This window comes from Danio rerio, chromosome 6 (assembly GCF_049306965.1).
Source record: "Danio rerio strain Tuebingen ecotype United States chromosome 6, GRCz12tu, whole genome shotgun sequence".
Lineage (NCBI taxonomy): Eukaryota > Metazoa > Chordata > Actinopteri > Cypriniformes > Danionidae > Danio > Danio rerio.
In genome coordinates, this window is record NC_133181.1 from 18,271,904 (window position 1) to 18,289,054 (window position 17,151).

Below are 17,151 nucleotides of genomic sequence, written 5' to 3' on the forward strand. Positions count from 1 at the left end.
GCTCTGGGATGAGCCGCGTGCAAAAGATGCCCCTCTTAACGCAAAGGCGCATTCAATCGGCCGCTTATGCAGCCAAACTAAAAATATATAAAATAATAATTTTAATCGTTTAACTGATAGCATTAATCGGTCACAAACGCACCCTTTCGGTTAACGGTTAATCGATTATTTTGAGCATCCCTAATTCTAACCCAGTACACAATAAAATAATATTTTTTGAATGGCTTGCCTATTGGCAGTATATATAACCGTTAAGCTTAAATAGGCTAAACACATTTAATTAATATTACAACACATTAATACAAACTAGCCACCCTTTGTATATTTTTTAGCAAACGAAAAATGCAATGAATTATTTATTTTGATTTTCTTTTTTATTAAAATTAATATAATTATTAGGCTACACAATTTCTACATAACATTGGCTCTGATTGCGTTTTTACAGATATCCTACTGATAGACTTTTTGGGTCAAAGACATTTATGCCTGTTCATTTCAGTGCTGTATTTGACAGATTTCGCAAAGGCTTCAGCTATTCTACCTGTCAGCTGGTACCAGCCTCAGTTTTGCGACATGACTTGTGTGGTGTCTATGTATCAATGTCTGGATGACAGCGAGAGAGAGATGAGAACAGACCTCAGATTCGATGTGTGGCCGCACGTCACAGTTACTTTACTGCAATTTTTGAATATTGGCTCATCTAAATTAACTTTTCATTAGATAAAGCTGAAATATTGCCAGAGAGACAAAGCAACTTTTAGTTTTGAAAAAGGGCAGCTTCAGTGATAAAACGCACAAACGCAGGATACACTCTATTCATTATTGATTTTTTTAACATTGAACGCATAATAATCAAATGCAAAAAAGAACAGCTGAAATTCAGAAAAAGGTTGCCGCGATAGTTGCTTTGTTTGATCTGCAGTTGGCTTGTCAGTGGCGCGGCATTGCTAAATCACTCGTTTTAATAAAAATAAGATTATTATTAAACATTGTGAGATGATGGTCGCATGATTTTTAAAAGGAGAGTATGCTTTGAGTAATTATGGCTATTGATCTTATCTAGCCGTGACCCACCTATAGTTAAACTTAAAGTATAGCATCAAGTATAGCCTACTTTATACCTGACCTGCGGATTAACGGCAGGACTCGTAAATATGAAAAAATCGCCCATAACAGGGTTTTATGCTTCCCGAATATGCAGTGTAAGAGAGTGACTTCAAAAGTTAACGTACACTGCACACACTTTATGTAATGTGTGAAGTCGTGGAGGGATGTCAGCGCAAGGATAACTCATCATTTAAATGTCCACAGTTAATCTTTAATAGATAAGGTCTGGATTTGCAGGTTTATCAACAATGTGTGTATATTTTTGGCTTGGAAAAGCCTTCTCTTAAAGATGTTTGTGGTTATCCTTGCAACAAGCAAAAACTAAATGAATAAATAAATAAATAAACTTCATCGAAACCAAATCTATGAAGTATTGGTATCAGTTCTCGGTATCGGCTAGAACATAAATTAAAATACTCATATCGTTTTATAAAAAAGTGGTATCGGTGCATCCCTAATAATCACTCAGTTTTCTAAAACACATACTGTAAATGACGCACTGTGAGCAGATCTAATCTCTAATTGAAATATGTAATTTTAAATCATATATTAAAAATACAGGTTAATGTTTAGATTTCACGGGGGAGAAACCAGGAAATAGTCACAAATCAATCTCGCACTTCCTAACCCTTCTGGCCGTGGATGACTGACCAGGTTCTGTAGCAGACACAGCAGATATTAGAGAGGAAACACTACGTTTCAGCAAAGTAATATTTTTTACTTGAATTATTTTTAAGATATCAATGCCTGATTTGTAGTTAAACCCATGTAATCTGTGTGTGGATATATTTAATCCACATTGTTGGTGATAATGTTTTAGCTGTTTGCTGTGGGAGAACAGATTCATGGCCACATAACACTGGGTCAGTTGTAAGAATAAAAGCTAGTAACTTGCTCGTAACGTCGGTGAAATGTTTCCACCAACCCCAAGCAGATTCAAAAATGTCTTTATTTGATTTAATTTCAGTATTCCTATAGCTCTTTAAAGAGAAAGTCAAAAGTAGTTTGAGCTCAGTGTTTGAACTCTGTGGGCTCATGAAGGCTGCAAACACAAATAGTGTTCAATTGTTGAATCTGATGCACATTTTATTCAGCTTTGAAACACAGAGACACAAATTATATTGAAAGCTCAATGCTGAATAAAAAGCTTTCAAATCCATTTTTTAGGTCTTAATTCTTATTTTATAATGTTAAATTACCCAACTAACCCAAACTGTGGGCTGAATTGTACATTTCACTCCTCCTGTTTGAAACTAAAAAGGATTCACGATTTCTGTATGCGCTGAAAATTAACTTATATGCAATTTAATAGCAGACACTTGTAAAGTAAGATCTTAAAGATCTGTAGAGAAATATAATAGAAGCACAACTATCCCTGGTCTCCCCCATTCAAATATATCATATGTACATGCAATTTGGTTTGTATATGATATGAATAAGATGACATAAATTTATGAGGCCCGAGCTACATTTCCAGGTTTTGATGAATATAAGCTCCTATATGCTAATACTTTACCTTTAAGTACAGCATTTATTTATTTTTTTACTTTTTACGAATGGTAATGATTTTAATTAACTTAATTTAAACACATTTTATATAGGCATAGGTCGTACTTCGAGAGACAAATTCTTTCTAAAGTGAAAAGGTTTGAGAACCACTTATCTATACTTAACAACACCCCTTTCATCCTGGAAGGACTTCCATCGATGCAGCCGTCCATCTGTTTTTCCATTTCCAGTCGTTGCTGTGGTGTGTAATTTTCCTTTTTTTTCTCCATGTGGTCCCTTCTGATCTGCAAAATACAATTAAAAAAGATGTCAAGTCCTTAATTAAACTTAACACCATTCTTTGAAGGTTTCATCTACCATTGTCTCCAGTCTGATTCTGTTCTAACTAATATTTCGCAGCTATAAGTAAATACTCTACTAGATGACAATCTATGAACTTATAATAAATAAATGTGTTACAATAATTAGTAAAGCTGTAAATAAAAGAAATAACAATCAAAAGCTACAAATGTTGAACAGGCCGACGACATAAATTACAAATAAATAAAACAGTAAATAAATACAGCAGTAATATGGAATATGTGTTAAAGCTGACAGCATACAAATACATTATAACAGATCAATTAATCTGATGATATAACAAATAACAATCTGCAAATTTTAAATAGCAATATACAAATGAAGCATATAAACAAACAAAAATGTTTTATCTATCGGTTTACCAACTTGACAACATAACAAAAATCATTCTACGATAATGAATAAGCTGTTAAAGAAGACAACAGAATACACAAACTAGAAAAATAGATATATTCAAATGCCTAAAATTGACAAGTCGCCAAAATAAGTTAAGAAGGCAATCTCACATTCCAACCAACATTCAGTACAATCCACAGTCTAACTAGACAGAGAAATAGTAAAATCTTTGTCCGTCACCAAAAGCACGTAGAAACAACCAAATATAACAACTTAAAATGATACTTTTAGAAAGATCTTTACATACCGCTAATGTCAGCGATGGTCAGACACTTAATGCAGCTCACACTTTCTCAACGTCATCGACGGCTTTTCGAACACATTCTTTTTTAGAACGTCACTGATTATAGTAACCACAGCAACGCCACCGCGCCACCAAATGCAATTACCCTGATTAAACGTGCAGTGCATGATTTCCGTGAAGCACTGTAGATAATAATTCTGTTAGGATTTGGGTCCCTGTAACGCCATCTTTTGAGTATATAAGCAATGGCAATTTAATCATATCTTAATGTTAAAACGACTTCCATTATAAAATCAATATGTGGACCTTTTTGGATTCCTGGGAGCTAATTAAAAATGTAATCCAGGAAAGAATGAGAACCAATGTTGTTGTTTACGTCCCTCAATCGGTATCTAAGCTGTGTCTCTAATTTATATTTATTTATGTGTGTGTGTGTGTGTAAATACAGTTTAAGTCACCAGAGAACAATATAGTCACAACTTATAGACCATTTGTGTTGATATAACAGTAAATAAGCGTTTAACCTTTGAATAAATTGCAAACAGCATACATGTCCTACATTGCAAATAATCAAACAAAGGACACAATAAATAACAAAAAACATTTATTGATTAAACAAGTATTAAACAAATAATAATAAAATTGATTACATGTTGTACTGCTCAAGAATTAAAAATTTCAATAAAGCAATAACAATGAAGCTGCAGAATAATGACACATTATAAACAAATTTAAGTAAACAGGAAGATTTTTAAAAAATTCTGAAATTGCACAAACACAAAAGTTTCCAAATAGACTGTAAAAAAAAGCTTTGAAACTGCACAAAATTAAAAAAAGGAAACAACTTAAAATACCCATGTAAAAATCTATGAAATTGCACAAGACATCTTAAAACAGCTATTTTTTTATAGAAACCTGAACAGAAACCAGTTTAAGAAATAGCATATATATATATATATATACACACACACACACATATATATATATATATATATACACACACACACACACACACACACACACACACACACACACACACACACACACACATATATATATATGTTTGTATATATAAAGAAATAGCATGAATATATATAGCTAATATATATGAATATAGCATGAATATACTTTCTCTATATATATATAGAGAAAGTGAAAGAAACAAATTGCCCAAGTATCAGGGAACATCTTAATACACTTAAAATGTTGTTATAAAATAAAATAATTTAAAAAAATAAAGTGATTTAGACATTTGACACATTAGCTGCTCTCTTTCCTTCCTTCCATCAACCCTATCAGGAGCAAGTTGTAGCCACCTTGTGATGTATTTCTCCACCTCTTCATCAGTGGCGCTATTGGTATGGACATTTGTCCTCACTGCATCTGTGATTAAAAGATAAACAGATGATTTGTTGTGAACAAGTACAAATGTTAATCGAAAAAAAAAAAAACAGATTCATGTTTGCTCTCACATAAGTACAACCTAAATGGGACTTAAAATCACATTATATAAAGATTCTTTGTTCCTCTGGTTAATGATTTAAATACACATTCTGCATAAAAGGTATTTTGGCACAGATGAATAACAGCCTCTAAATGTATTGAAATGTATATTTCAAATCAACTTACTGACTACGACAGTCCTTAGGGTGAGTGCACGAAAAGCCACTTTTTGGTTTGCCCCACTCCAGTTCATTTGTTTAGCCAAGGAAAGCTTTCCTAGGATACGCCACACTGCTTCTTTAGTGGAAAACCTACCAATAAGTAAAATAAACTAACAAACAAAAAATAAATTAAAATAAAAAAAAAAATCTATGAAATACAAAAGAGCTTGAACTTACCACTTTCTTCCTTTGTTCGGGCTGCTCCTTTAGTTGATGTTCAAGCTTTTCTAAATCAAATAAATTGGACAAAGGAAGGTCAAATGTGCTTGCATCTGGAGTTTCATCCCGCTGCAGAGTACTGCTTTGTTTTTGCTGATTTTTGAGAATCAGGTCCAGTTGCTGCTTTATGACCTCTTGTGATTTTATAAGTTCAGTCAGTAATGCTAAAAAACACAAATAATGAATTAGTATAACATCTCATATATCTCAACAGTGGGATAGATACTGCTGTTGTTCTCTAGTTAATCTTTACTTTCTAGCTGCATTAAGCCTTTACAAATTTACTGATGTTTTGAATTCTTACAAAGACATGACGAGTTGCAATAAGTTCTGTCTTGATCTCCAACTGCACTGGAACAAGGACTGTAAATGTTCCTAGGGGTACTGGAACGTAAAGTAACTGTGCATCTTGATGGTGTTCTTAAGGATTCTGCCATAGTCATTGGTGGTGATGGTACTTGCGGTGCTGCATCAATTTCTGAAAGATCCTCCATTCTGCCTTTCTTTTCCAGTCTCTTTTTTCCAAATAAATTTTCATCATCACAGTCACTATAGTTGTATCTGTTATGTCCCCTGATCAGATACATTTACAACACACAACATTTTAGTACAGTGCCAAGTTTTTACGCAGCGGATGCCCTTCCAGCAGCAACCCATCTCTGGGAAACATCCACACACACATTCACACACACACTACGGACAATTTAGCCTACCCAATTCACCTGTACCGCATGTCTTTGGACTGTAGGGGAAACTGGAGCACCCGGAGGAAACCCACACAAAGGCAGGGAGAACATGCAAACTCCACACAGAAACCCCAACTGAGCCGAGGTTCGAACCAGCGACCTTCTTGCAGTGAGGCGACAGCACTACCTACTGCGCCACTGCCTCGCCTGCCTAGCATGATGATTGGTCATTTTCTTAAAAAAATGTAAATACTTTTTTAGGATTTGATATTTCCTGCAAAATGAAACAAGAAATTATTTGATGACACCTCAAACTTCAGATGCTCATCACATCTGCTGACCAATCAAATGCTCTTCTGGTATTTGATATGTCCCACCCCATTCAAGATGCTGAAATTGGCCATTGTCTTCCTGTTTCAGAATAAAACTGCACATTTTAAAGCATTGCACATTACCGACCCAGTGTATAAAGTGATAGAACTGCTCAATATGAGTAATGCTGTATGTGATGCCTGATATTATAAATTCCCTTAATTGATCATCATTTATTGACGACTCATCAACCTTAATAACCATGAAATGTGTCTACTGCAGTGGCACACTGTCAGGAGGTGAGTACATTATCTGTAACGTTTTATTCTGGAAGAGAACTAATCATTTAAAGGGCACCTATTATTCACTTATTTTATTTTTGGTGTCCCCAGAATGTGTCTGTGAAATTTCAGCTTTAAATACTCTACATATCTTTATTTATATACATTGTTTTTGTTTTAAACTGTTGAAAATGTCAGTTGTTTTGTCAGATTAAAAAGTGTTGTTTCTGTGTATGTGCCTTAAATACAAATGAGTTGTCTCTCTGTGCCTCGTATTGGAAATAAAGTAGTGTTTAGACATGTCAACTACTGGTCCACAATGACAGGCAATCACCCAGACACTGATGAAGCAGAGACCCAGTCTGAAATAACAATGTTACGGGACCTACAGTATTATGCCCCTTTTTACAAGATCTAAAATAAGTCTCCGATGATCCTGGGGTGTGTATGTGACGTTTCAGCTCAAAATACCATACAAAATTATTTTATAACTCTTTGAAACTGCCCCTTAAAGGTCTCTATTTTATCAATCTAAGCATAAAGTCTAAAGTGCATGGAACAAAAGCATTAAGACCATGTCTGAATCCAATTTTGCTATTTTAAGGACAGGAAAATATGTTCTGTGCTCTGGCGCATGGTCCGACAGGGTTGTGCTTATTCTTTTCATGAGTTATGGGTGTGTTTTCAGCAAAATGTGCATTAAACCAATCAGAGTCTCATCTTTAGCCGTATGTTCACACCGAAAGCGGCGACAGCGCCAAAGTAGCCGGAATTCATTCATTTTCAATGAAAGTCGGCAGTGAGGAGTAGTGCAGCGCGCCTTCACTGGTGTGGGCGTCGAAGAGAGTTGAAATCAAGTTAACTTTTTGGTAATGAGCTATGATGTGGTTCGGCAGCAAGCAATCAGAATGTAGAAGTCTGCCGCACGAGAGCAGTCCAGAGAACACAGTCACAGTGAACTTTGGTTCTGACCACAGTTGTTTCCACAGGTTTGATTATTGCGGTCACTGGATTTCCAATTATTTGCAATGTTTTCTCACAGGAACATACATTAAAAAGTTACTGGTGAGTTACTCATGTGAATTAATGTTATATATATTTTTCCTTAAAAAAGCGGGAATCTCAGCACAAAACAGTATTGCTGCTTCAGAATATTTCAGACATATGGACACATTAGATAATTAAGTGCAGCAAAGCCACACCACATGCAACTTGATCTTCCATTGTTAAATAAATTTGATAAAAAGTGTGCAACATTTTCACGCTTGAAAGCATGTTTTATGTGGGAATGTGACTGATATGCTGCAACGGCCCCTTTAAATACAAGATCAATGTAGCGAATTTTGACGCTCTTGCCGCCAAAGGTGAAGGCAGACAGCGTTGTCACCAGGGTGCCCAAAGCGACCTTTGACGCTCTTGACGCTTTCGGTGTGAACGTATAGTAAGAGTCAGCTGTGTTGCACCATGGCTCATTTTCTATATACATGGTGGACTTTGTAAGTGGAAAAACTAAACACTTCACTTGTGAGAAAACAGTTAGACAGATCATCTGTTCGAGGATGAAGACTGAGCCTCCTCCAGTCGGCCTCTTTAATTTCTCTTTGCTTTACTTTTACTCTTTAACTTTAGCTAACGCTCTGCACAGGACTTTAAACCAGCATTCATCTGGTCAATAGCGTGGCCTATTTCAGTTCCTCAAAATAGCAATGCGCCAACAATACGCCTTAACACACCACATTTTTAGACCAGAACACCCATGAGTCCACAAAGTGGCACAAATGGATTTGCTATTTAAACAACGTGGTGCAAAGCATGAAAATTTCAGTTGTGCTGATCTGAAAATAGCAACTAATCACGCCATACACACCTTGCACCTTATTGCGCTGAGTGTGTGAAAGGGCCCTTAGGCTTTGATCCTAATTGTGTCATTTTTGTGACTGTTGCTTTGAAGATAATGTGAAATTAAAATATTTTTTTTACATGTCAGCGAGTGACAGAATTTGTCTTTTGAAGATATAAAACTGATATAAGCATCCAAAGCTTGCAGTTTCTCACTTTCGTCTAAATGGATCAATGATTTTTTCCCCATCACCTCATACTTCAGTTTCTCATCAAATCTTGATCATTCAAATGCTCTCTAGTATCTGACATAACCCGCCATTTTCAAGACGCTTCCTATTTGCTTTTCATTTGATGCGCTTGAGCTCAACCACCCTCACTGGCAGAGCTGTGATATGTGATATTGATATAAATACAATATTGGCTGATTGTTTTTTTTTGTCTAATCTTTCCCACCCTCTCTCCATGTTTCAGTTGAGATTACATCAAACATAGAATAAAAAGGCTGAATTGAATCATCCAACTATGATGGAAAGACATTTACTGAAATAAATTCCAACATGCGCATCAAAGAAAGTCATGTGATTTTGTTTTAAAAGATTATGTGATAACTAGGAGTGATGGTACAGCATTAGACAAACAAGTGGACCGACCACAATGTAGAGCATCTGACATGTTGTTTTGGCCATTCTAAAATCATTCAGCCAAAGTTCATCCTTAGACTGGTTCAGTATTATTATCTCCAGGTGCAAGTCATTTATTATATAAGAGAAAGGACCACAGTGTTTTCTCCTACCACAGCAAATTCCCTTTTTCTTTTTTATATTTGGTGCCGGTTTATCAGGAAGTGACCAGTTTTGTTCTCTTAGATGGAAACAGTGCTTTATTCACAAATGTCTTATGCAATATTCCAGTTTTGTGGATAAATCTCTTTGGATGGAAACACAGCTAATGAAAACTAGGTGTAAGTCTTCTTGCCGAACACACACTTGTCATCGTGGCTTTAATGTCCTTAGGAGACATCCAAATTCCAACTGCGCCAAGAAAGTTAAATAAATAAACTGACCCAAGTGTTTCTAATCCCGCTGAGAGTGGACTGATGGATGTTGAGACAATCCCTCAGATCCTGCTCCTTCTGACCAGCGACAGGTAAACCAGGAACAGGAACCATTGGTCAATCAGTGGAAGGCATTGGCTCTGGTGCGGAGCAGGAGTCTTCATGACAAAAATGATGATCATTACCTGGTAAAGTTAACAGACATTAACATCTCTGGTGTATTTTGTAAATAAAACATGACTTCAGATGAACAACAAATTCCACTGTATCTCACATTTCACAGTTTTATGGTCAAACCTTATTAATATCATTATAAACATTTCTCAAGTAACATCTAATCACAAATATAAAATATATCCCAAGTAAATAACTCAAAAATGAAATTACAAACATGTAAACACTTTAAGGAAATAAACAGTTGTTTTCCCCTTTAAAATACAAATATTACATTTCTTGTATAAATATTTGTATGAATAAACTTTGTGATCCTTTTTGTTGAAAATATAAAGTAGTGGTGAACAATATATTGTTTGAGCATCGATATCGCAATGTGTGTATTTGCAATAGTCACAATGCAGGATTAATTTTAATAATGATTAAAAGATAAAGATATTATCAAAATTTGACATTATTTATCCAATGATGACCATGTTATTTTACATTTGATTGTTTCGTTTCTGTACTTGAATACTGTTCCACTCCCCAGAAAAGCATAAAGCACTGTTTATTTATTTATTATTGCTTGTAATTTGTTATAATTTATGCAGATGAACTGCATAGAAAAAGTCTTGATCATCCAAGTCGATCTAAATTAATAAAAGCTTTCCAAATATAGCTATTCAAATCATCTGGTGAAATTATATTCCTATCGCAATGTATATCGCAGCAAAACAAAAAAAAAAAATGCAATGTCAGATTTTTCCAATATCGAGCAGCACAAATATAAAGCAATTGACAACACTGCCAGAGAGTCTTTCTCAGCCTTACGCATGCTAGACGTGAGCTAACTACACCTACATTTCGAAATATAAACAGAATAGAAAACTCTTTTTCAGTACACATTTGATTCCACGGTAATGATATATACATGATACCATCCAGCCCCACTGCATTTATTTATTGCCATATTTATAGCAGAAATAATACCTGGTCATTTATGTCATGGAAACACATATGTATATTTATTATCAGTGTGTTACTGAAATGCAACATGATTATTTATTAACTGTACTCTGTTAGCCCTTACTGTAGTTTATTATAAAGCAGATGTTTGTAAACATGCTTTGTAACCCTTGTCATGAACTGATCAAAGTAACAAATTGTAAACATTTGGAGTAAGATATTGTAACTGAATGTTTAGTGTTTACTTTAGAATGGTTTTCTATGGGAAAGTGCTAAGCATGTAGTTTAGCATCTTGTGCTTGTATTCTAGCAACACTTATTTGCTGTATAAAGCATGTATTATATCAATAAATAATTTGATCTGTGTTTCCATTTCTCTTAAAGAATCATACTGATAGTGAGTGAGTCTCTGTTAATTTTAAAGTCCCCGTTAACTTATGACAAAATTAACCGTATGATTTTGTTAGCTCACATTGCTAGTGTTGTGGGGAACTATTTATCTGTGCATGTCATTAAAAAACAAAACTTGTTTGCCCTTATAATCTTAATTGAAATACAAAAATGCACTTCCTGTTTGTTTTTCTGTTAAATTGTCAGATTACGTACATCTTAGGAATTGGGCATGACTAACATATTTAACCACGCTGCTCCAACTGTCAGTTTTGACACTAAGCAGAAATGGTGAGCAGGATGTGTCTGTTAGGTTGTAATATCTTTGGCCAAACACTTTTCCCAATCTTACTAAATGAAATGCCTACTTTACTACATCCAATCAGCTCGCTGTCATTTAATATTCAGTTTCTCTAGGAACTTTTGTCACAATACAAAAAAAAAGTCGCAACTTCAAGTTCATGCAGACTTTAAACATTTTGTTTACTGGAGAAGAAAAAAGTTTAAGATTTATTTTTTATTGAAAACAGTAAAGACTTTTTTTTTTTTTTTTACTTTTTATTCAATTTTATTGTTCATTTTCTTTGAAAAGGACAGAATTCTTGGACAGAATATAAACAACCATTTTTAATTATGAAAAACATTTAGATTACTCTTGGCTTGTTTTACTCATTTATATTATATATTTGTTTCATTGCATATTCTCATTTTAAAAACACATACTAGTTTACACTCTGAGCTGGTGTGTGTGCATGTGTGTGTGTGTGTGTGTGTCTTCAGCTCGTACAGCTTCACACAGAGCCTTACAGATGCAGCAGAGGAAGCTCAGGATCAGGATCTGTTCTCCTCAGTTCCTCTGCCCCTCCTGTTCTCCTTCTACAAATCATTGACAGCGTTTATCTACACTGAACTACTTTTCTCTTTCGTCAGATGGGTTCAGGTAGTGCCTCTGTCTTGCTGCGCTTCAGGAGAATTCAGCATCACAAGCAAAATGACCACCTTGTGTCATATAACATATATTGATCAATCAGCACGGTTGTCAAGGCAGAATCTCAAGCACAACCAATCATTTTAAATGACATGGTGAATCATTTAAAGAAATTTAAATGTTAAGTTCAGAGAACTTACAATATGAATTAAATGTTTGTTGCTGCCTAATGAGTAAGTTAAACACACCTTTAATGCCAAAACTTGGTATTTTTATTAATGAAAAGTTATATTATCCGCTTAGGGCCCCAAGAAAGTCTGGAGGCCCACAATAAATACTAATAATGTAATTTCCTGTCATATTTTGTAGGATAAGGCTTTAACAAATACATTTTACCTTAAATAGCATGTGTGCAATTGTGTCCCCCCACCCCCAATCATGGATCAGTCCAGCAGTCAAATCAGAAGAAAATTTAGTTTCAGAAAACAAATAGTTTGTTCATTAATTTTAGTTGTGAACTCATTTTAAGCAAACAAATCTTTTAAAATGTAGAGATTGTGTTAAGATAAAAATATAGAAAGCAAGACAGAGTGCTATAAGATAAAGACAGCTAAATAAATAAGCAAATATGAAAAGTGCTTATTACTGAAGGAAACAATCATCATGATCACGGTACAAAGTGTAGAGTAAACAATGTTATTAACACTATGAGCTGTATTTGTTAAAATAAATGTTAAATTATTGTGTGTTTCATTAGACAAACTGTTGAGATGATGAAAAACACGCTGTCTTATACGTTTTAGTTAAACTGTGATTCTCTGTGCTGAACATTGCCCCCTTGTGTTGTCTATGATCACTTACTGAGGAGAGACGTGACCCTGCACCACAAAAGCACTTTTTTACTTCTTTTAGTTTGAGCACATGCTTTTTAAAATGATTGAGCTGTTGAAACGTTGACCTACACATGAAAAAAACATATTGTTTAAATAAAGTTATTTTTTAAATTATAATTGTATTCTAACCTGAAACTGAAGATCGTCCTAAAAAGAGATTTATTGCGCTATATTGGGATAATTTGCAATTTGATATGCACAAAAGAAGAAAAACACAGTAGTGTTTACTTTAAATTCTCGTAAGAAGTTTAGTATTTGTATTTTTTCTAACTTGGAATTGAAGATTAAATCAAAAAACTATTCAGCACTCTTCAATGTTGAAAATTTTGTAGTTCAATGTCCACAAAAACACAATATTGTTCATTTCAAATTCTCATAGAAACTTTTCTTTTTTACCTAAAATTGAAGATCACTCAAAATAAAAAAAACATTTGTTAAATATCAGCATGCGTGTATGGACATTTACTGAGTTTATTATCGACAGATCTGTGTTTAAGTAAAACAATTCGGCTAGTTTAGATTTTTATGTTTTAAATTTAGACATCAAATATTGCAAATAAAGGTTTGGTCTAGTTAGTTCAGCACACTACAGACAGCATGATCATATCTGACTGAACAGAGTCTCCTAATTCCTCCAGTGTCTGTGTTCATTCATTCATTTTCCTTCAGCTTAGTCCCTTTATTCATCAGGGGTCGCCACAGGGGAATGAACCGCCAAAATATCCAGCATATGTTTTACACAGCAGATGCCCTTCCAGCTTCAACCCAGTACTGAGAAACATCCACACACTCTCACATGCACAAACACACTATGGCCAATTTAGTTTATTCAATTCACATAAACCACATGTCATTGAACTGTGGGGGAAACCCATGCCAACACATGGAGAACATTCAAACTCCACACAGAAATGTCAACTGGCCCTGCTGGTACTCGAACCAGCGACCTTCTTGCTGTGAAGTTACAGTGCTAACCACTGAGTCACTGTGCTGCCCTTGGTTTGAACATTTACATTTTAGTGAAACCAGTAAAGACAAAAAAAAACTGCTGTAATTGCGTATAAAATAACTTTATTGTTTATGATTTATTTAACACCTTCCCCCGTTTTTCTCTAAGTGGTCTAGAAACTGTACATTTGTCAACTGTAGACTAGCTTGTGTGTGTGTGTGATGTGTGTGTGTGTGTGTGTGTGTGTGTGTGTCTTCAGCTCGTACAGCTTCACACAGAGGCTCACAGATGCAGCAGAGGAAGCTCAGGATCAGGATCTGTTCTCCTCAGTTCCTCTGCCCCTCCTGCTCTCCTTCTACAAATCATTGACAGCGTTTATCTACACTGAACCTGACAATGCAACCCAAGCCATGACTGCTGGATTTAGATAAGTGTAATGTCACTGGCCACCTGTGCAGTGCAACCAGGGATGGCTCTCAATGTCATCTAAACTGGGTCGATCAGCCGGTGCTGCACTGAGACACCAGCGAATCAGCTGACGGCACTCTGTTACACACAACACCGTCTTCAGAACCACACAACAACACACTTCTGCTCGCTCGCCAGGCTATCTCTGAATGTGTCTGAATCTCTTACCTGTTGACAAGCTCCTGGGGAAGGTCAGTCTGCTTCTGGACGTGACCCTCTGTGCGCCTCTGAATGGGAAACGGTCACACATGATGTTGTAGAGCGTCACTCCTACTGACCAGACTGTAGCTGGAGTCGCATGGTAGCGATGTCTACGAAACCACTCAGGAGGAGCGTATGCAGGAGTGCCTGAGAGACATAAGAAGACCACAAACATCTGCTCAACATGCTCCAGTACAGACAAATTCCCTTTAGTGGATCAGCAGAAGTTCACAAACATCAACAGAACGTTTCCTTCTGTAACTCAAACTCACCTGCAAAGTATTTGTAGGCCGAGCGCTTCAGCAGATCTCCACAGCCGAAGTCCAGCAGCTTGATGTCCTGGGACTCTGTGGAGATCAGGAGGTTTTCTGGTTTGACGTCCCGGTGCAGGACGCCGCGGCTCTCGCAGTGTTTTAGGGCGGCAATCAGCTGCACCAGCACTTTCTTTGCAAGACGCTCATCCAGACAGCCGTTCTCCTCACAGAAGCTCTGGAGATCTTGGCAAGGATCCGGTCGCTCCAGGATCAGGATGTAGCGCCTGGGACGGTCAAACCAGTCCAGCAGCTGCAGGACACTGGGGCAGGCAGGAGCTGATGTGACACGGGTCATCAATGCCACCTCCAGCGGCAGCCGACCCTGACCATCCTGCAGGACAAACCCTCCATTATATCCAGAACTCAATCAAACACAGCAAACACAACAGATTCACATCAAAACATACAACTTTCAGTCGCTCGGGGGTCCGGTCCTTCGACACGTACTTGATGGCCACCTGCAGACAGGAAAAGCAGAGTAAATCACACCTGCCTGATTGTGACACATGACATTTACTGACAGCAACATTTCTAAAGCATGTCTGAACAAAGGAGGGAAGAAAATCTCTTACTGGCAGTCCATCAGACCTGCGCATCCCAGCAAACACAGAGCCGAATCCACCTCGTCCCAGCAACGGGCCCTTCTGGTACAAGTCTGCAACACAGAAGAGCACAAGAAATGAAGAAAAGAGAGAAAGAGAAAACATGCTGGGGTCTCTACAATGACAAATCATTTCCTAACTGAGCCATAAGATCTAAAAGATGAGCTGTGCTGACCTCTGCGAGAGCGTTTGGCTGGTCTGCTGGACGAGGTGGACAGTGTTTGCTGACTGCTGCTCTGCCTTTTCCTCTTGCTGTTCCTCTGGTCTGTGGATGCAGAATCAGCCAAATGTGAAGGCACAGGAGCCAAAAAACCAGGAAGCTCAGTGGTGCAGTCCCGTGTATCTTCTGTATATCAAAACATTTTTAATGAATCTTTTTTGTTAACTTCTGTAATCCTTTTCATATTAGTCAAACATCATACAGCATCATACAGTGATATACAATGACAAACAAATGAAAGATTAAAAACACTCACCTCCTCTTTCTTCACCCATGTGGGACATGGACAATCTCCTCCAACCTGCAATAAAACAGACAAATACAGACAAATATAAAAAATAAATGTAAAACAAAGTAAAGAAAAAGAAGAAGAAGGAATGAAATAAGAGCAACAAAAATGTGTTTAAAAAAATAATCAGAAAAATAACTAAAATAAAGATGATTAGAGAAATTGTGCTCTTTAAAATAAATCTTTCTCAGAAATCCTCCAACAGCTTCAGAAATCTCAGGAATCGCACAGAAATGCTCTGCAAAGTCGCCTCGTCTCTCAACCAACAGATTGCGATGGGTTTGATTGTTTTTATATGCGGTCAGAAATCATACAATAACACGCGTTGCTATAGCAACTAATAATGGCGTGACCTTGCGTGCCTGAGATATTTTTTTATTTTCATGAATACAATTCATGCAGTTATTCGATTTCCTAAATCTTAATTATTAATAATAATTAATTAAAAGCTCTTGTTATAAAATTAAATAACTATCATTGTAATAGGCCTATCAGCTTTCAGTAAAACTTGATAGCGTCACCACCGACATTAGCAGCAGAGAAATCTTTAACGAAAATCACACAGAAATTCAAGAATAAAGTTTTTAATAAACATTACCAAACAAACGAGCTCTTCTATAAATGTAACTTACCATAATGAAGAAGTGGACAAAGATGAAATTGTTCTCCATTCGGGAGATCTACAGGAATCATAAACTGTTTTCAGAAAAATTATTGTATTATTTTCTGAGGAACACATTTCTAGGAGTTTATTTACGCTAAATTTCATATTATTGCCGAATCACGCTGAAGCAGGGCATTACGAAAGGTCATGTGACTGACGTCCCTGACGTCACTCCTTGCGTAGTAAATGGCCAACGCACAATTTAGGTATATTAATGAATTATATTTTTAAATAAAATAAATTGTATAATAAACAACAATAATATTAAATTAAATAAGGCTTTTAGTATTTGATTTCATTTAATTTCGATAGCTCAATCAGTGTATGGTGATGACGCAGTATTGATGAAAGCTGATTGGCCAATTGATAATTACCCCGGAAATTAAATTTTTATACATTTTTAATTTAATAACAAGAGCTTTTAATTAGAACTAATT

The 17,151-nt window shown here is 36.0% G+C and overlaps 1 protein-coding gene across 5 annotated transcripts; it reads right to left on the minus strand.

Moving 5' to 3' along the window:
• Positions 1-379: 379 nt before the first annotated feature.
• On the minus strand, positions 380-16,889 carry LOC137488052 (serine/threonine-protein kinase pim-3-like). 5 transcript variants are annotated; one of them, XR_012407756.1, is made up of 12 exons: positions 16,683-16,878; positions 16,018-16,062; positions 15,717-15,887; positions 15,512-15,594; positions 15,347-15,397; positions 14,898-15,270; positions 14,593-14,772; positions 9,684-9,859; positions 5,458-5,663; positions 5,246-5,390; positions 4,933-4,999; positions 2,660-2,900 (listed from the first exon to the last, which is right to left on the minus strand). XR_012407756.1 is itself a non-coding variant. In XM_073953863.1 (9 exons), the coding sequence occupies exons 1-9, from the start codon at positions 16,741-16,743 to the stop codon at positions 14,283-14,285; spliced, it is 1,089 nt and encodes a 362-aa protein (XP_073809964.1). In that variant the 5' UTR covers positions 16,744-16,884; the 3' UTR covers positions 11,756-14,282. The 5 variants fall into 5 exon arrangements, 2 of the variants coding, with proteins under 2 accessions (XP_068070586.2, XP_073809964.1); XR_012407758.1 differs by lacking the exon at positions 16,683-16,878 and having other exon boundaries at positions 5,246-5,370; positions 5,551-5,663; positions 16,018-16,317; XR_012407757.1 differs by lacking the exons at positions 4,933-4,999; positions 5,246-5,390; positions 5,458-5,663 and having other exon boundaries at positions 380-2,900; positions 16,683-16,889.
• Positions 16,890-17,151: the final 262 nt, after the last annotated feature.

Bases quoted from the DNA above. Each gene is read 5' to 3' on its own strand.
- LOC137488052 (XM_073953863.1), bottom strand. From the start codon at position 16,743: ATGATTCCTGTAGATCTCCCGAATGGAGAACAATTTCATCTTTGTCCA. The intron at 15,271-15,346 runs GTATGTTTTGAT...TTTGTCCTGCAG, and splicing joins CCCCCGAGCGACTGAAAGTT to GATGGTCAGGGTCGGCTGCC. The intron at 14,503-14,592 runs GTAAGAGATTCA...TGTGTGTAACAG, and splicing joins CCCCAGGAGCTTGTCAACAG to AGTGCCGTCAGCTGATTCGC.